The sequence below is a fragment of the Trachemys scripta genome, chromosome 3 (assembly GCF_013100865.1).
Source record: "Trachemys scripta elegans isolate TJP31775 chromosome 3, CAS_Tse_1.0, whole genome shotgun sequence".
NCBI classification, from domain to species: domain Eukaryota; kingdom Metazoa; phylum Chordata; order Testudines; family Emydidae; genus Trachemys; species Trachemys scripta.
In genome coordinates, this window is record NC_048300.1 from 58,807,509 (window position 1) to 58,828,309 (window position 20,801).

The 20,801-nt window shown below is 41.0% G+C and overlaps 1 protein-coding gene across 3 annotated transcripts in view; it reads right to left on the minus strand.

The window, feature by feature from the left end:
- Nucleotides 1-20,801, minus strand: part of ZFAND3 (zinc finger AN1-type containing 3) — a 275,627-nt gene that overhangs the window by 29,369 nt on the left and 225,457 nt on the right. For 2 of the 3 annotated variants that reach the window (XM_034764815.1, XM_034764816.1), the window contains one exon: nt 2,363-3,810. The exons of the other annotated variant lie outside the window; for it this stretch is intronic. In XM_034764815.1, the coding sequence (XP_034620706.1) occupies nt 3,656-3,810 (155 nt within the window). In that variant the 3' untranslated portion in view covers nt 2,363-3,655. Of the gene's footprint in view, nt 1-2,362; nt 3,811-20,801 lie in introns of those variants that run through there. 3 annotated transcript variants of the gene reach the window in all.

Sequence of the window (20,801 nt, forward strand, 5' to 3'; positions counted from 1 at the left end):
TGCAAGGCAGAGAACTGGGTTTGTGCATGTACGTTTCACCCTTGGAGCCCTAGGCACAAATCATTCACATGAGAAAGAGAGAGGATTGTTCTCATTCTACATAAATTAGTTTGTGCTACAAAGTCAACTCACCCTCAAAATAGGGTTCAGAGGATTAAAATTAGGTGAATTTTGTCAGTTTTTTGACCAACTCTATCAGAAAAATTAAAATTGAATCTTTTTGACTGGCTCTGAGGATACAGCACTAGGGGCATGTTACACCTTCAGACTGAAGTGTAATTGCACGTGTACGCTTACATAATGCTAGCCCACGCCGTGTGCCAAGATTTACCCAGTGCTATCAATGCTAGCACTTTCACCAGCACTAAATTCACTTTCTGTAGTTAAAGCTTTATTATTGCAAGACAGACAATAGCAGATACAGAGCAAGAAAGGGTTTTGGAGGTAGCCCCCTGCTCATTCTAGCTGACAGAGCTCCCTCTTTTTTTCTGAAAATCTTGGCTCACTCCTTGGAACTACAGTAGCAGCTGGGATCTCTCTAAGTGTGACTAACCTTTCTATACTACTGAAGTGGTGTGCAAGAACCACAATACACAATTTTATCTTTGAAAGTACAGTGTTCATTTCAGGAAAAAAAATAGGGGTACATGTCCCATGACTCAGGCATAATTTCAATTCCAAACTGAATTTAAATAGTACCAGTTTGACTTTGTCTCCTTGTTCAACACATTCCATTGTTATTCAACTTGTTCCAAGGTTTAGGCATTGTAAAATCCAATCTATATAGTTTAGCTCCTAATTACCAATTATGAACATCTCATAACTATGGAACTTTACATTCAGCATACAGCTACTGCAGGTGAAGAATCAGTCAAAATACATTTACTTTGGAGGACATTCTTTACTTCTTATATCACTGTAACAGTGCAGTACCATATGCATGGGACTTAAGAGCAAAGAAACTTGTTTGATAAAAGTGACAAGTCTACTGTAACCTCAATATTGAGAAATAAAGTTTTGTGAGGTTAAACTAGATTTGCTTACAAAAGAAATTGCTAAACTTGAACTCTGCAGAAGTGCTAGCGCCAATGACGGGCAGAAAATACTGCCCACTTCCCACCAACTTTAAACACAATTTGAAATCACTGGCCCAGTGCTGAGGTTTTTTTCCCCCATTCACATTTCATAAACAGCAGAAACAGTGCAGATCAACATGACCTGCTGGAATAGTCAGAGAGGAATTCAAACTTTAGTCTGATTGGTTTAATTTTTTTTTTTTTTTTTTAGCAGGAGGAAAAAGAATAAAGTTACAAGATTCTTTTAATATTTTCACAATGTTAAACTAAAACTGAGCTCTAGGCTACATGTGTAAGTAAATCTAGAACACAAAAGGGTTAAATAAGATTTTCTTTAAAGATACAAGAACTTAAGCTTTCTTTACGTTTAACAAACTTCACAGAACAGATACTGCAAAGGAACAACCCCTCCCCCAACTTTTTTTTTTTTTTTTTAAAGTGAATATTGCCCATAATCCACATGAACTTTGAGTAGTGTTCTCTTAAGAGCCACCTTGAAACCAACTGTGTATTTATAACAGGGTTAAAGGAGTAGGAGGGCTAAATAGCATCATCAGTATTAATGCGGATGAGTATCGTATGTCAATCAGAATGTCCACCAAAGACTATGCTAGGATTTTAGAGGAAAAGAAAGTGCGTATCTCAGCAACAGCTGAAATCCATGATTTTTAAACTCTTCATGGTAAATGTTAAGAATATCCTCAGATTGCCCTGTCACCAGGATGCAGTGGGACCATTTCCTGAAAATACAGTGAAAATTTTATTACTGATTCCATAACCTTGAATAGTAAAAAAAAAAAAAAAAAAAAAAAAGTTTTGTTTACATAGCTTGCATTTTATAAATGATGGAACATTTCTGATTTATTTCATGGTTAAATCACACTAATACAGTCTGATGCTGAGTGTATTTTTTAAAAAATGTCTCAGTAAATGGTTTGATCTGGCTTCCAAACTAAAAATTAATTTAGCCTGTATGAAATTATTTACCTTGAACACATGCAGAAAAGAGGAGGACTTATTTAAGCTCTCTTTCCCCACACACCTTTTTTGGAGTGACAATATGCTACCTCACCCCTTGGAAGTTTTACACAAGCCCAATTTTTCAAAACTATACAAAATCCTCCCCCCCACCCCCCCAGTTTTTCTACTAAACTACCTGATTGTTAATGCTTTACTAACTTGGGTCAGGGAACCATATCCACATAGGACTACTGAGACAAATCAGCATGAATCTTCTTGACCTGCATAAACTTTGTCTGCAGCAGGAGACATGATGATTTTTTTCTTTTTTCCCCGCTACAAACTAACAAGATCTGTGCAGTTCAGCTCTATGTGGCTCAGTGTGAAAGAGCGCATAAGTCTAAACAACAGATCCAAAGTTTTCCATGTAATGCATTTCACATTCACTTGCTTTGCAATATTTGCGGGCAGAGATTTTCATGAGAGCATCAAGCTGCATAGAAACAAGGCTGACATAGCCCATCTGATTATCTTGTTAAAAACTCAAGCTGATGAGGGATGCTTTCCTGGTTGTTCCCCAATACTGTTACTGAATTCTGTTTGCTACAATATGTCCTTTTTTCCCCCCAATATATATGTCTAGCTACAGAAAGTCAGTCTGTAGAATCCAGCCTTGGCTACTGTGCTGTGAATTAGCCTTATTTGATCAATTATCAGATACCTGCACTTAGCAAAAGGCAAACAAGAGCCAATCAGGTTTCGGCCGGTGGGAATGGCAGCACCGGTCAGCATACATAACAACCGTGGAATCTGGTCAGACAACGCTTAGAAATTCTATGGATGCCATGTAGAGAATACACACTGTTTACTGCTCTAGGATGTAACCAGCTTTAAAATGAGATCACCATAATTTAAATGAAGAAAAACAGGATCTCTGCAGCAAGTTAGATATAAAATTTTTTCATAAGAATCTCTGTCCCCCTCTTTTTGGCTTCCTGGGAAGAACCAGAAAGATGTTCCCTCCCCAACAGAATCCCTGATGCTGGTGACATTGCCTAACCTCAAAAGCCACGCGTGATGAAGGCACGGATGACCAGTCAGGTCTTCCGGGCTTAGCAGCTACCACGGCTGCTCTTAGTGGAGTTTCATCTCTTCAGGATTAACTAGAAGTGAAGAGGTGAAAGGCTGCACATTAAACACAGTTTGTCTGAAAGCCGTGTGCATAGCAAACTTTTACACCAGCTTCTACTCAGCTGTTTATTTTAACTCTGCAGCTGGAAGGTTTCCAGCATAAGGCTTTTAGAGTTTGACTCCAGCAATAATAGAAGCCTTTGGATTTTTTGTTTTGTTGTGTTTTAAATCCACTAGCCATGCTCCAAAAAATATTTTTTCATGTTTTAATTTTATACATTGGCTAGCAGGCACCTTTGTAACCAGCCAGAAATCAATTTCAACCACCATCAACCCCTAAACTACAGTACCAGGACGGTTGGCTAAAGAAAGGAAACTGATTGGCTGTAGTCTGAAACTTGCCCAGTACAAGGTGTCTGGCTGACTTTGTCCTAAATAAGGCTAACATTAGTGAACTAAGAACAGCATTTGGTTGCAGAGTCTCGCACTCAGGAACACCCTTCGCCGATGCGCTGGCATGATCTCCCTACTTTCCGGTCCAGTTTCACCATTTTCATAATGGCTTCCTCACGCCCACGTCCCATGTGGTCAAATGTGCAGTCATGTTGTTCGGGCAGGCGATGCAACATACAGAACACATAACCTGCCAAGGAGAAGGAAAGAATGTGTTGTGTTAAGGACTCCCTTGAAATGGCTGAATCCTATGTCACCAGGACAGGAGGGCAGCATTATGCTGGGGATTAGTGGGGTTTCAAGATCAATGAAAACTTCACATTTTCATTTGTTTTCATGATATTGTCACAATAAATATTGGTATGAACAACTTCAAATTCCATGCTGTTTTGTATCATACACATTCAATGGGAGACAACATAGTTTCCACCTATATTTACAGCATTTTCTATGGCACATCTGAGTTCAAGTCATATATTAGTAATTTGTTCTTGCAACCTACCCCTCTGTGAGGAAGGAAGATTCCTATTTTACAGATGAGAGAGTAAAACCAACATTTTCTAAATTAGTCTCTGATTTTGGATGCCCAGCTGGAAATATCTAGGGTCTGATTTTCAGAGGCATTGAATACCCTCAGCTTCCTTTGACTTCTGTTGGAGTAGAGGGTGCTGAGCATGCTGTCCAGGGTGTCAGTTTGGGGACCCAAATACCAAGGCACTCAAAATCAGAAGCTATTTTTGAAAATGTTGACTCTGTTAGCACCACCAACCCCATGACTGAGCTGGGAAAAGAACCCAGATTTCCCAAGTCCACTCCCACTCCAGTTTTTAAAACAGTTGTATTGAATACCATTCTCTTTCTGAGGGTGTCCTCTCTCTCTCTCTCTGTCAGAACCCGAGGATTCCCTGTCCTCACGACGCTATGTCATGCCATTATCCTTTTGACTGTGGGTCAGTCTTCCCTCTCCCTTCCTTCCTCGCCAAGCTACTTAATACCAGTCATCCAGAGCCCTACAGTTCAATAATAGAAGGCAGTCCTTTTTTCAAAGGTGAAGAATGAAGCCTCTTCAGCACCCAGCCTTTTTCAATCTAGGGAGAGATTGGGAACCGAACTCTCATCTGGGGATGTGGTCTGAACATTAGAGAGAGTAGAAGAAAGTCTTGACTTCAGATACTGTCTCTGACACGGATACTTGATAACTTTGAACAGATCTCCTCTCTGCCTCAGTTTCCCTATCAGTAAAATGAGGATAAGAATTATCTCACAGGGACATTGTAAGTAGTGTTTCTAAAGGCCTTTGCAAGTGAAAAGTGCTGTATGGTGGTAAGTAGTAGTAGGCTGATACAATATGGCAGAACAGCAGCACACAGCTACCAGGTTGGCATAATCCACTGAGTTTGAAAAGTAGTACGATATAATGTATGCCAACAATATCCCTCCTGCATGATAGCTCAAAGGACATCATTCTGCCTCCCACAGAACACTTTGCTACTGCCTCTCCATAAGCAATCAGGACAGATTAAAACCACAATTATTTCAAGCTTCTAAAACAAGGGATCTCAAACTTCATTGCACTGTGACCCCCTTCTGACAACAAAAATCACTACACTACCCCAGGAGGGGGGACCAAAGCCTGAGCCCGCCTGAGACCTGCTGTCCCAGGTGTGGGCGCGGAAGGGGGAAAGCCCAAGCCCCACCACTCCAGACAGGGGGGCCAAAATTGAAGTCCCACAGGCAGGGGGGCCTGGTAACCTGAATCCTGCCACCCAGGGGTGAAATGCTCGAACTTTGGCCCCAGGTGATGGGGCTTGGGCTTCAACCCTGGATCCAAGTAAGTCTAAGCCAGCCCTGGCGACCCCATTAAAATGGGGTCACAACCCACAGTTTGAGAACCACTTTTCTAAAACTACAGTAACTCCTCACTTAAAGTCGTCCTGGTTAACATTGCTGATCAATTAGGGAACATGCGCGTTTAAAGTTGTGCAATGCTCTATTATAATATTTGGCAGCCGCCTGCTTTGTCCAGGAAGAGCAACCTGTTGCAGCTAGCTGGTGGGGGCTTGGAACCAGGGTGGACTGGCAGCCCCCCTAAGTTCCCTGTGCGGCAGCCGCCCAATTGCCGGCAGTTCAGCTGTCCCTCCCCCCACGGCCATATGCTGCTCCTGCCCTCTGCCTTGGAGCTGCTCCCAGGAGCCTCCTGCTTGCTGTGCAGGAGGGGAGCTAATGTCAGGGTGTCCCCCTCCCCCCTGCTCCTGTCCCGTGCTTATCCCTTCTCCATATAGAGCAGGGTGGGGACAGGATGGAGGGAGAGAGCTTGCTGGCGAGCTGCTGTCTCAACTTCAAGAGGAAATGCGCATCTCTCTCCCTCTCCCACACACAGGGTGTATGTCTCTGTCTGCCTTGCTGTCTCCCCTCTCTCCATTCGTGCTGCCTTATAGAGTGTGAGGCTACATTAACAACGTGTTAACCCTTGAGGGCTCAACCAAATGCTAGTTCATCATTTAGCAATAAGGCATTCCCCAGGAAATATCCCACCCTTTTCCACCCTCTAACTTCACCACCTCAACCAAGCTTCACAGTCATCATTGCTGTGTACAGTATTCAATTGTTTAAAATTTATACTGTGTGTGTATATAATATAGTCTTTTGTCTGGTGAAAAAAATTTCCCTGGAACCTAACCCCCCTCATTTACATTAATTCTTATGAGGAAATTGGATTAGCTTAACATTGTTTCGCTTAAAGTCACATTTTTCAGGAACATAACTACAACGTTAAGCGAGGAGTTACTGTATATTACAAGACACCACTATAGAGATGAAAGAACCAATAGACTACCTTTACATTAAGAAAACTGATACAAAAAAAATCTCATGAGGGATTTTTTTTTTTTTTTGCAAAACTAACTTGAAGACAAGATGGATTTATTTTGGCTCGCAGTTTCAATGGCACCTGCTGTAGACTTTGCTATATTTCACATCCTTATCTTGTGCAGAGCATGTGTTCTCGGGATACCAGCAATAAAAATGGAGTTTCCTTTCCTTTACTTATCTTATTTAACAAAACAGACAATGATTCAGCTAAATTAGGATATAAAACCTCTCTCCTCTATCCCTGTCCCCATTTATTCTCAACTGCTGATCCACAGCAGACATACGCAGAAAGTACCAAGCACTTCCAAGGTCAGATGGTAAAGATGGTTTAAGTAAGAATGCCCGTGGGTATCAGCTTAACAGGCTACTTGCCTGATTCTCTTGTGTACGTTATGGAGAAGGGAACATCTCTAACTGAGATTGGCATTTCCCTTCTCCATTTGTTGCAAATAGGACATCAGATTGCTGAACCAGTACCAATTGGATTGCATAGGAATATAGCAGTTGCCATATTGGATCAGAGCTGAGGTCCATCTAGTCCAGTATCCTGTCTCTGAAAGTGGCAAGCACCAGATGTTTTACAGAAAAGTGCAAGACCACGCAGTAAACAGATATGGTATAATCTGCCCACCATGATGGTCTCATCCTTATCCCTGTTAGAAATTGCCTTAAACCCTGCAATATGATGTCTCATATCCTTTCCACTTTTTTTTTTAAATCATCATTAGCTAACAAGTCTGGATATTCTTGCTATCCATATAAATGTCCAATTCTTCTTTGAATCTTGCTAAAACACTTGGCTTCAATGACATTCTGTGGCAGTGAGTTCCAGTGTCTATTTCCTTTTATCAGTTTTGAATTTGTCATGTTTCAGCTTCATTGACTGTCTCCTTGTTCTTGTGTTATGAAGCAGGGAAAACAAGCTTTCGCTCTATCTTCTCTAGACCATTGTTTTATGTAACTATCATGTCCTATCTTATTTTGTCTCCTTCTAAGGTAAACAATCCCATTATTTTCATGCTCTACATACCAGAGTTTTTCTAAGCCCCAATCATTCTCATCACTCTTTTCTGAGACCACTCTAATGCTGCAACATCCTTTCTGAGACAAGGTGAGCAGTAATTTACACAGTATCCAAGATAAAGGTATTCCATCAATATTGTCTCTATTATTCTCTGATTCAATCCTCATGCATCCTAACATTAAAAAAACAAAAAAAAAAAACAAAAACAAAAAAAACTGCAACTGCACACAGACAAATTCATCAAACTGTCCACAAAAGGTATCCAGATGCTTTTCTTGAGTGGATTCTGTTAATTTAGAGTCTCACTATTCCAGTGGGGCAGTGAATGATCTTAACTATTTTCAGCTGTCTCTTATTGCCAGGGCTTTTGCTTTTTATAAATATGTGCAAGTGAGAGCAGTGCCTTAAAAACCCATATGGAAAATTTACAGACTGTTCATACAGAATAGTGATAATGCCTACAACTGAATTAATAAATAAAAATCCCAGCATTAAAAAACCAATATCCAATACAGGACTTAACATTTTACTTAAGACAAGTTTTTATATTATTAGCTTTTCTTTTACATTATGCATTGGGCTTTTTAAATAGATAAAGGATAAAATTCTCAAAAGTGCCTGAGAATTTAAATGAGCCATGCATCATCCTATTGGAGCTAGGTTGTGTAACAACATAGTTCTGAAGAATTTTTCACTAGTTCACAGTTGTATTATTGCTTCTGTATTCTCTCCCGGCTTCACTAGCCTTGGGAATCAGGGTGTGCACTATGTAGTCAGTTGTGCGTGGGAGTGCCCATTCCAGACCCAGGCTCATCAACTTTGACAGCAATTACATTATTAATTTATGTGCACTGGGAGAGAAGGCCAATATGTTTATCTCTATTCTTATCCTTAAAACCAGTTCAGATTTAGAGATGAAACTGTCTCCTGAGAAACAGGAGCTCCCTCTTGGTTAGAAAGCAGAGTTAGATTAATGAGCTCTTGTGGTATATTTACTGTTAAGTTCATTACTGAAAGATACTGGATACAGGTTGTCTCTCCTAAAGGATATTAGTACAGAAATGCAGAAGTGTCTTTGCTAGCCCACTTTAGCTAACAAGCAAAATAACTTCTTGCTGGGGAAAAATATCTGTCAGCTAAGGATAGTTTAGCAAAAGCAGAGTCATACCAAAAATACGGCAAAATGAAAGATTTCAGCTCCGGGTGCCAGATCTCAATGTGCTACACTTCATGTCAGGAATAAACTATGAACTGTGCTCTCTACACTACATTCATCTAATGCAGCATTGTGGAAAGATGTACTGAGGCATTAATACCTTATAGGTAAGACCCTACCAAATTCGTGGTCCAATTTGGTCAATTTTACGGTCATAGGATTTTAAAAATCATAAATTTCATAATTTCAGCTATTTAAATCTGAAATTTCAGTGTTGTAGTTGAAGGGAGTTGTGGGGAGGTTGCAAGGTTATTGTAGGAGGGGTTGCGGTACTGCTCCCCTTACTTCTGCGCTGCTGCTGGTGGCAGCTCTGCCTTCAGAGCTGGGCAGCTGGAGAGTGGTGGCTGCTGGCTGGGAGCCCAGCTCTGAAGGCAGAGCCACAGCCAGCAGCAGCACAGAAGTAAGGATAGGATGGTGTGGCATTGCCACCCTTATTTCTACGCTGCTGCCTGCAGAGCTGGGCCTTAAGTCAGCAGCCACCACTCTCCCACCACCCAGCTCTGAAGGCAGCAGTGCAGAAATAAGGGTGGCCTGGTATGGTATTGCCACCCTTATTTCTGTACTGCTGCTGGCGGGGTGCTGCCTTCAGAGCTTGGCATCTGGTCTACAGCCGCCGCTCTCCGGCTGCCCAGCTGTATGGGTGACAATACTGCAACCCCCCTAAAATAACCTTGTGATCCCCCTGCAACTCCCTTTTGGGTCGGGACCCCCAATTTGAGAAATGCTGGCCTCCTCCGTGAAATCTGTATAGCATGGAGTAAAAGCACACAAAAGGCCAGATTTCATGGTCCGTGACGCGTTTTTCATGGCCATTAATTTGGTAGGGCCCTACTTATACTATCTTCTAAGTGCAGTAGAGAGCTATTCTCTGCAATCCATCATCAAAACGAGGCTTCTGCTACATTAATCAGAACTTCAATGGGACACTGGGAACTAGGACTGCACCCAGTATAACATATCTCTCTAGGTTTCAGAGTAGCAGCCGTGTTAGTCTGTATCCGCAATCAACTCTGGTTTGAATAAGGACTGGGAATGGCTGAGCCATTACAAACATTGAATCTATCTCCCCTTGTAAGTATTCTCACACTTCTTAACTGTCTGTACTGGGCTAGCTTGATTATCACTTCAAAAGTTTTTTTTTCTCTTAATTAATTGGCCTCTCAGAGTTGGTAAGACAACTCCCACCTGTTTATGCTCTCTGTATGTGTGTATATATATCTCCTCAATATATGTTCCATTCTATATGCATCCGAAGAAGTGGGCTGTAGTCCACGAAAGCTTATGCTCTAATAAAATTGTTAGTCTCTAAGGTGCCACAAGTACTCCTATATCTCTCTAGAGTACTCATGCCATTTCAAGTGACCTTGAAAATGGTGGAAGCATCATTCAAAGAAAGTCTGTAAGGCAACAAAGAACAGCTGTGAAGTCTGCCCTTCATTTTTCATCCTTCCTGTGGACTCTACTGGAGAAAGTACGTTTCAGATGAAGGTCACTAAAGCAGCACCTAAGATGGGAGAGCATATCAGTCTTCTGTTCTCACTCTGTGTTAAAAAGTGATGGTGAAATGCTGCTGAGTCCCTGTTAAGTAAGAAGCTGTTCACATCGCTAGACAGGAATATGGAACACCACCTATTGAGAGCTTCCACCAAAGTGCTAAAAAAACCCCCACAGTTAATTCTTCTTGATGTTTTGACTTCTGAGTTTTGAAAGCAGCTAGCTGCTAACACACCAGCAAAGTAATAGGTGAAGCATTAGAGAAAAATAAAATAAATGGCACAGTAATTCACTAGGGAAAAGTCAGGATGGAGTTTTGGAGGGCTCTTAATTCCCCCAAATGGCATCAATTCAGTTCAATTCCTTTTCTTGTCAGGATAACTCAGTGGAAGGAAATATGGTCCTGGAACGTGGACCATATGCAGAGTAGATGTTGTAGGTGTTATTGCAAGCCAGCAACTGAAACCTATAGCAAGGAGGACTGGGTATTCTCTTTGAGGTTTACAGTTCTGCCAAAAACCTAATCTTCCAGTAGTAGAGTCCATTGGAAAATTTCAAGAGTCCTATTCCTGATAAATATCTATATGAGTATTTTAGTGACTAACTAGCATGTTAAACAGAAAGGGAGAAAACATTTCCAAATGCTGATCCCCGTGTTTAAGAATCCAAAAACCTGTCATGACAAGACCCTTTTCTTTGGGATATGAGCATGTCTTGAGAAGCTAGCAAAAGAAAGAAAAATTGCTCAAGTACAAGTATCAACAAAGACTGTTCTTATTAAATATTTATGTAGTGCTGTAACTCTGAATGGTGATTTAGAGATATTGAAGACAATGCCCTATCTCAAAGATTAAGCCTAAATTATCAAAAAAGCAACTGCACGTTGACCTAACTACCCTGTAATAACTGCTCAACTTTCAGCACTTCTTAACTTTAGTTTTTGTAGGAATCAGAAATGTTAAGACTTACCCCAAAGTTTTCATAGCAAATGTGCCGGGTTGTAGACTTATCCACCGATGTTGAGACAAAACCCCAAACTCCACTTTAGTGGGGTTTTATTTTAGTATTTCCAAAGACCTCAATTCACACAATTGCAAAAACCTCATTACTGTAAGCTGACAAAGTACCTGACTGTAAAATGCTATAAAAATTGTAACAATATTTTCTGGGTCATAAATTTGAAAACGTTAGTAATGTTCAGAGTTGGTTCACTAGTCCAAGCGAAAGTGAGCAATTCTCTCCTGAAATAATGGCTCAAACCTGTTAGTTTTCAAAGTTATGCACGGGGATTGTGGCCATGTGCACAAGTCATTCTGAAAGTTGACTCCTTCCTCCCCACCCCCCCAAATATGTATGCAATATGTATGCAACCCTCCTGCAGCCTTTGAAGGGGAAGCTTCCCTGGGTAGGTAAATGGAAGCAATGCCAAGATTCACAGCCAAAGTCAGAGTGCTTGACATTTTAAATTCCGTCCTAGCTTCACACTAGTGCCGGCGTTTGTCAGCTTTATTCCTGAATGAAAAGGCACAAACTCAAAGCCACCAGAATTTGCAGCTCATGCCACTTCTGAATTTTAATTAATAACACACTTGTTTCCTCACAGATACTCTCTTTGGAGCCTCTTCAAAAGTGGTCTATTAAAGCCACAGACTTATTCCTGTGCAGAATTCTGCTCCATATGTTCTGGCTTCTTTCACCTCTCTTGCAAGAAATTTTACACTTTCCTGCTGATTTGAAATTCTAATCAACAGAGGTTCAAGCAGAACCTAAAAATACCTAGATGCCTTAGAGATGAAGGTACTACAACAGTTACATACCAAAGTGCAGTATTGTCTAGGGGTGCATGTGTGTGTGTTTACTTAGAATTCTATATAAAGATTATGTGCAAGCATAAAATGTAGAAACAGAGGTTAAAATATCTGCAAAATGTAAACAGGCCAATACTTTTGAAGGACCAAAATTACAGACGTATTCATATTGGCAGACAGTAAATTTGTGTGCATGTCCAGATCGTAAGTACACAAAAAAAGTTTGCAAATCAAGAGTTGCTCCAGTGGGAAGGACTAAAGTTTATTCACGCACACAATCTTTGCTAAGGCATAAAAGAATGGATTTTCAAGCATGTTCTGCACTTGTAACAGGGGCCAGATTTTGAGACAGCTCCATTCCCATTTAGGTACCTAGAGATGAATGGGAACTGCTAGGTGCTGAGCTCTTGAAAACATGAGACTTAAACGTTAGACCAGCTCCTTTTTTAACTTCTTCCCCCTCTTATCCCCAATTAGATTTATACAGAATAAGAGTTATTGTTCAGCCACTATAGGTCCGCTTGACTTAACTCAAAACCACACTCCATTACAGCTAAACCGCAGCAATTCTATCCCATGTAATCCCTAAAACTAATAAACAAGATAAACTATTGAAGGCACCTTTTCGCTTCCCACAACCATTGACTACCCTTCACAACTTCTCTTCCTTCCTCCTATCGGGGAGTGGGTGGGAGGGAGGATGGGAGCTTTAACATGTAAAATGTAGCATCATCTGATTATCCCATCCTTTCCCCAGCAAACTAGTATAGAAGATAGCCAAAAATATGTCTCCAGTACCACCTTTCTGTTCTCCTTCTGGACTCTAGAGCACAGCATGGACAGTACTTTCTGCTCTGGTGGATGGCCTCATGTCCATTTACAACAGAAAAAACATTCATCTTCATCCTTCTGGACTTCTTGGGCATTTGATACTATAAGCCACCAGATTCCAGTACAGTCTCCAAGAGGCTGGCAGGCATGAATCGAACTGAGATGTCTCAGTTTTCTTTTATCTTAGGGTTTTGTACTGCTGCTCATCAATGTAATGAACTTCTTTCTTGTAAAAACCAAAGATAGTCAATAGCAAAGTCTCTATTTGACTTATGTATTTCCTGGCTCTTCTCTTTTTGGATTACAGAAAACTGCTTGGAGTGACCATGTGTTTCCGGCTGACTGGGGGTGGTAATTACTTTTGGGGAGTTTTTTACTTTGTTTTTTGGGGGCAGAGGAGGGGTTATTCTGGAAATGCTTTATCAAAGAAGGGTTTGAAGCACTTTCTAAAAATAAGACAGACCCTGAATTCATCTAATCTGTAGAAATTGATTCACAGTCAGAGCCCCTCAATTGAGAAGCTTTATCCCAAAGCTCTCAGATAGCATGTTGTGAGTTTTGTGATTTGTGTTATTACAGAGGAGCACAACTTTCTTGGCAGTTCTTGGGTGGAGCTGAGATCTGATTCACTGATTTCTTTGAAGATTAGGACCAAGGCTTTAAATTGCATCAAAAATGGACTGGGAGCCAGTGTCAGGTCCAGAGGATGGGCTGTAAGTACTCATGTGAACCAAAACTATGCAGGAGGCAGGCAGCTGAATTTTGTACTGTCTGGGGCCTTTGTACAGTGTTCACATTCAGCTTCAGATATAGTGAATTATAGTAGTCAAGCCTTCAGGTGACTAATGCATGGATCACTGAGCCTGGTCCTCTCCTGGCAGGAAGGGGCAGAGTTTCCTAGCAAGCTGGAGGTAAAAAGTTTGAGTCAGATGGAACCTGATTATCCAAGCTAAGTGATAGTCAAATGATACCATGGGGCTTTGCACCACTTTGATGAATGTACATGGTATGCTTTCAATGGAAAGGATAGGGAGGTGCAGGAAGATAGTGCCTCAACTAGTTCTTCAAAGCTTTTCCCTCTGCTGACCAGCATCATTTCTGTGTTGCCTGGGTTGTGTTTGAGCTAGCTGCTGTTTCATCCAGGAACAGAGCCCTTGTAGAAATGGTTAAATAGTAGTAGTGGTAGCATCATTGGAGAATGAGGCCAGGTCTACACTAGGAGCTCTTTGCTGGTATAGTTATACCAGTATACTACACCAGGAAAGTGATCCTAGTGTGTATGCCAGCAAAACTGTGCTTTGTACCTGTATAATAAAACCATCCCCTCCTGGCGAAATAATCTATACTAGCAAAAGTGCTGCATCCATGTTAGGCGCTTCTGCCAGCACAGCTACGTCAGTCAGAGATCACATCTCATTACACCCCAACTGATATAGGTAGGCCAACAGAAGTTTGTAGAGTAGACCTGGCCTGAGATGTACAGTTGGGTGTCAGTATACTATTGGCATTGGAGCCCATGAATTCTCATTCTACCTCCAAATGGTCTCAGGTAAATATTGGAGAATCGGGGATAATGTGGATCCCTGCAAGATCCATAGGTGAGGGCCTTCAGAGAAGGGAAGTAGTTACCCATCATCACTCTGAGTTCTGCTAGAAAGGAGCATTTGGAACCATATGACCATAACATAATGTGTCTGAACCTATAGAGCAGTGCTTCTCAAACTGTGGGTCGGGACCCCAAAGTGAGTCGTGAACCCCCTTGAATGGGGTCGCCAGGGCTGGCTTAGACTCGCTGGGGCCTGGGGCTGAAGCCCAAGCCCTACTGCCCAGGGCCAAAGTCAAATCCTGAGGGCTTCAGCCCTGGGTGGTGGGGCTCCGGTTGCAGGCACCCTGCCTGGGGCTAAAGCCCTTGAGCTTTGGCTCCCTTGCCCAGAGTAGTGGGGCTCAGGCTTTTGCCTCCCCACCCAGAGCAGTGGGGCTCGGGTGGGCTCAGGCTTCAGTCCCCCCTCTGGGGGTCATGAAGTAATTTTTGTTGTCAGATGGGTCACGGTGCAATGAAGTTTGAGAACCCCCGCTATAGAGTCATTATGGACAGTTATACCTCCAACACAAGGGCCTTCGAGTTTTAGTTCTCTCCCCTGTACCATTCCATATCTATATGGAGCCATTGAGAGCTAGTGAGACAACATGGGCTTCACGGCTGAGGTTGTGAGGGAAGTTCCCAAACCTAAGACATTCTTTTTAGGTGACAAATCTGAGGAACTCTTTCAGATTGAGAAGTCATTAGAGAAGGTTTTGGAACAAATTAATAAACTAAAAACAATAAGAAGTCACCAGGACCAGATGGTATTCACCCAAGATTTCTGAAGGAACTCGCATGTGAAAATGCTGAACTACTAACTGTGGTTTGTAACCTGTTGTTTAAATTAGCTTCTGTACCAAATGACTACAGGATAGCTAATGTGATGCCAATTTTTTAAAAAGGCTCCAGAGGTGATCCTGGCAATTACAGGCTGGTAAGCCTGACTTCAGTACCAGGCAAACTGTGGGAAACTATAGTAAAGAACAAAATTATCAGACACATAGATGAAAATAATTTGTTGGGGAAGAGTCAACATGGTTTTTGTAAAGGAAAATCATGCCTCACTAATCTACTAGAATTCTTTGAGGGGGTCAACAAGCATGTGGACAAGGGAGACCCTGTGGATATAGTGTACTTAGATTTTCAGAAAGGCTTTGACAAGGTCCCTCACCAAAGGCTCTTAAAGTAAACTGTCATGGAATAGAGGGAAGGTCCTCTCATGGACTGGCAACTGGTTAAAAGATAGGAAACAAAGGGTAGAAATAAATGGTCAGTTTTCAGAATGGAGAGCGGTAAATAGCGGTGTCCCCCCAGGGGTCTGTACTGGGACCAGTCCTATTCAACATATTCATAACTGATCTGGAAAAGGGGTAAACAATGAGGTGGCAAAATTTGCAAATGATACAAAACTACTCAAGATAGTTAAGTCCCAAGCAGACTGTGAAGAGCTACAAAAGGATCTCACAAAACTGGGTGACTGGACAACAAAATGGCAGATGAAATTCAATGCTGATAAATGCATGTACATTGGAAAACATAATCCCAACTATACATATAAAATGATGGGGTCTAAATTAGCTGTTACCACTCAAGAAAGATCGTAGAGTCATTGTGGATAGTTCTCTGAAAACATCCACTCAGTGTGCAGCGGCAGTCAAAAAAACTAACGTTGGGAATCATTAAGAAAGGGATAGATAATAAAAAGACAGAAAATATCATATTGCCTCTATATAAATCCATGGTATGCCCACATCTTGAATACTGCGTGCAGATGTCGTCTCTCCATCTCAAAAAGAAATATATTGGAATTGGAAAAGGTTCAGAAAAGGGCAACAAAAAATATTAGGGGTATGGAACGGATTCTAAATGAGGAGTGATTAATAAGACTGGGACTTTTCAGCTTGGAAAAGAGATGACTACGGTGGGGATATGATAGAGGTCTATAAAATCATGACAGGTGTGGAAAAAGTAAATAAGGAAGTGTTATTTTCTTATAAACACAAGAACCAGGGGTCCTCAAATGAAATTAATAGACAGCAGGTTTAAAACAAAAGGAAGTATCTTTTCATACAATGCACAGTCAACCTGTGGAACTCCTTGCCGAAGGATGTTGTGAAAGCAACGACTAACCGGGTTCAAAAAAGAACTAGGTAAGTTCATGGAGATAGGTCCATCAATGGCTGTTAGCCAAGATGGCGTCCCTAGTCTCTGTTTGCCTGAAGCTGGGAATTGGCAACAGGGGATGGATCACTTGATTACCTGTTCTGTTCATTCCGTATGGGGCACCTGGCATTGGCCACTGTCGGAAGACAGGATACTGGGCTAGATGGACCTTTGGTCTGACCCAGTATGGCCGTTCTTATGTTCTATGCTAATAGAAAACACCCAGCTCTACATCTACTTTACCAGATGCTACCATCATCTCCTCCAAGTTTTGTTTGGCTAAAATTAGTGCCTGATAAAGAACAGATGACTGAAGCTGAACCCTAACAAGACTGAGATGATGTTGGTGGGAAGAAGGAAGTATGTGGAAGAACTCACCTCCATTACAACACCCACCAATGAAGGTATCTGCACTCAAACTGTTGGACCCAATCACTGATCTGGCCATTGTGATCCATGTTTTCATGCCTTCAGGCTTGACTACTGCAGTTTTTTTGGGGAAGCTTTACAGTGATAGACTCTAGAAGCTCCATCTGTTTAGCTTAATGAAGAGAAGGTTAAGGGGTGACTTGATTACCGTCTATAAATACCTACCTGGGGAACAAATATTTTAATAAAGGACTCTTTAATTTAGTAGAGAAAGATTGAACACACTCCAATAGTTGGCAGATGAAACTAGAAAAATTCAGACTGGGGGAACTAAGATATCAATTTTTAACAGTGAGAGTAATTAACCGTTGTAACAACTTACCAAGAGTCATGGTCGATTCGCCACTACAGACAATTTTTAAATCAAGATGGGATGTTTTTCTAAAAGATAGGATTTAGGAATTATTTCGAGGAAGTTCTATAGCCTGTGTAATAAAGGAGATCTGATTAGATGATTACAATGGTCTCTTCTGGCCTTGGAATTTACTAATTCTCTTTACCGAGGAATACAGCCAAATGCCCTGAAGAAACTACAGGTGGTTCAGAATGAATCATGCCTGGTAACAAGTTACCAGAGACACACAACTCCAACTGCCACTCCCTAAACTGGCTCCTAGTTGTAGTCACTGTACTGATTTCCAAATTGGCACAGGATTGGTCCTAGCTAACTTAGAGATCACATCTTCCTCTACAATAATCACCTTGCACGACAGCTTTGCTCTACCGGAGCAAATTTTTTGACCAACAGATGAAAATTCCTATCCACAGAGACAAATTTCAAGGTTGAATGATAATGTAAATATATATCTAGAACTCTAAACATATAAAATATAGATTCATTCTATCTTTTCAGTGAGCTAGAAACTCCTAGAAGATCAGGACAGCTAGGAGACCAGAGAGCTCATTTTTAAGTACTTGTCTCTAACAGGAGGTAGTTATAGTCAGTGCTTTGTTGGAAAGCATTAGCAGTTCATACTCCATCAAAGCAAAAATACCTGGATTACATTGTGTCTACTGACCCACTGCCCAAGACAGAATTTATAACACAGAGCTATATTAAAGCATCTTAATACATTTTATTTCATTAAGCCTATGGCAGGGCAGAGAAGCTGCAGGTGTTCCATGAGTAAAACTGATCTGTTTTACATTCTCCTCCATCCCCGGGCTTTACATGGCTAAGAGAAAGAATTAAACTTACTCTACAAGGCTGGAAATGACTGGCCTGTTATCCAGTATAGTTCATGTCGGGGCAGATAATCAGCAGAGAAGAGATTACCTCCTGCACTGTTTAAAATAATTAGACATCATTCATAACAAGGTAGCAGTAATCCCCAAAGCGGAGTTTTTAGAGGACTTAATTTGTTTTAAAAGATATTATTGGCATTAAAGGTACTAAACATTAGGGGAATCCTAAAATAAGGATAATCTGCTGGTTTTTCAAGTGAAGGAAAATGGACCAGATAAGACAAATGTAAAAATAGAAGAAATAGCTAAGATACAAAGCAAACCTTCTAGAGACTTGTACAGAGTACTTTAGAAACTCTTGCTCTATAGATTCCATTGTGATCCAGTTTATTCCCCTGATACTCCCCAGACTGCTCTAAAAGAGCAGTCAACAATGGAAACAAATAAAATTGTGTTACAGTCCAGCTTAATGAAGCTCCCAATGCAATTTGTGCACACTGTCACTTTAAAGTTTAAAAAAAATATGCTCTTCTGCTGACATTTTTTATTGTCTCCTTCCAGACAGTCCCATCCTTGCACAAACTATAATTACCTTTTTTCCTCTCTTCTGTAGGATTTGCTCTGTGCTGGTAACGTCTGCTTTCATTGCACAACTCCAGCAACATTCACTTTTAATGACATTTTACAAAAAGAAGAAGAAAAAAAAAAAGCCAAGCCCACAAATCCCAGCAATTCACCAAACAATTGACCTTTGGAAATAAATGAGCCAAACTAATCTCCTGTTTCCCCAAACTTTATAAATGGCAGGGACTCTGAGTAAGTGTGAGGGATGAAGGTAATACTTCTGCATTCAACATGCTTTTTCTGGGAATCTTGTCACACACACATACACTGAGAAGGAAGAGAGATGAGTCACATTATGGTAAAGCTTTTTATCCAAATTAATATATTTTTTAAAAACTCCAGGAAAAATGGCCCAAGGCAGTTTTGCCACAGATAGCGACATGTTCCTTCTATCATTTCTATTCCAAGAGCAGAAGAGGGGGGAGTGCTAACTCCGTAGTGCTGGAAATTAGGGTATCTAGATATTAATGCAAAGTGTCTTAGAGCTTATCAAGTGATCCAAGTTAATCCCCCTCTACAGAGGGACAGACAGACAGACACACACATAGCTGCACATGTTCCAGGAAACACAGACAGCACCAACAGATGGGCTGGTGACCTTGTTTATTCCACAGTCTCCTATGATCACTGTAGCTAGCTTTTCCTTGCCTTTTTAAAGATGTTCTTTTCAACTGAGTGCTTACTAGAAGCTACCAACAAAAGTGACAACTGAACTGAAATCAGAAGGGGAAGACATCAGAGGGCGTAAGATGCATCAGAATGTTTCCCTGAGTCTTCCCAGGCATGCTTTAGGACTGGAGCACCACTAGGCTGCAGGCAAACAAGTCTCATCCTGGATTCACATGGCAAACATATCATTCCATGACATCTATGATATAAAGTAAAAGTTTATGCCTCAGAGCCTCAGGATAGTTAGGAAGTACTGTTGATTCACTTTGCAGTTCTAATACTGGATAGAAAATGTGTCTCTTCTGATACCCTTGATGGTGTGTAAGACCAAGAGGTGAAGAACCTAGTGAGAAAGAGGAGCAGGTTTCCTTTCTGACTTGCTCTGTTTTCTTCCCTCTCTTGCAAATAGGACCTAAGCCAACGCACACAACCATACATATAGGCAAAAAGCCATCAGTGGTGTAAGGCTGCCATGAGGTCAGAGGGAAACAACTGAGTTGCTTGCACATGAATGCAAGGAGTTTGGTCAAAACAGATATTATAAGGATTACAAAAACATGGTGGAATTACACTCATGACTAGAATACGGGTATTGAAGGGTATGTGCTATTTAGGAGAGATAGGAATAAAGGTAAAAGCTGCGTGTGGAGGAATAGCATGCCAAATCAACCAAGCAGTAAACTGTAAAGAAATATGAAATAACAGAATGGCCAAAACAGTCTGTTTGGGTCAAAATCACTTTGGGGAAAGATTGTAAAATAGGTTCTATTAATATAGTGTTAGGAGTCTGCTTTTGACCCTTAGAGTCAAACTTAGATATGGATCGATATCTCTAATATTAGAAAGAGAAATACTGTTGGGAATTGTGTCAATGGGAGACTGACTTCCTAGACATAGATTGGAGAATAAATGCTACTAATACTGGTAGGGCCCAGTTATTCCTGGATGTGACAGGCAGTTTTCTTCATCAAACTGTCCCAAACCAACAAGAGGTGATGTGAATTTAGACATGGTTTTGGTTAGTAGCGAAGACATCACGGAAGAGCTGGTTGTAGGAAATAACCTTGGATTGAGTGGTCACAAGTGGATTTAGTTTAAAATAAATGGAAGGATAATCAAAACATCAACTATGTTTTTTTATTTCAAAAGGGCAGACACTTGGGAAATTAAGGGAAATAGTTAAAGAAGTCAATTGGACTAAAGAGCTCAACAATTTAAATGCAGAAGAGGCTTGGAATTTCTTCAAATCAGCTATACAAAAATGATCTGAAATTTGCATCCCAAG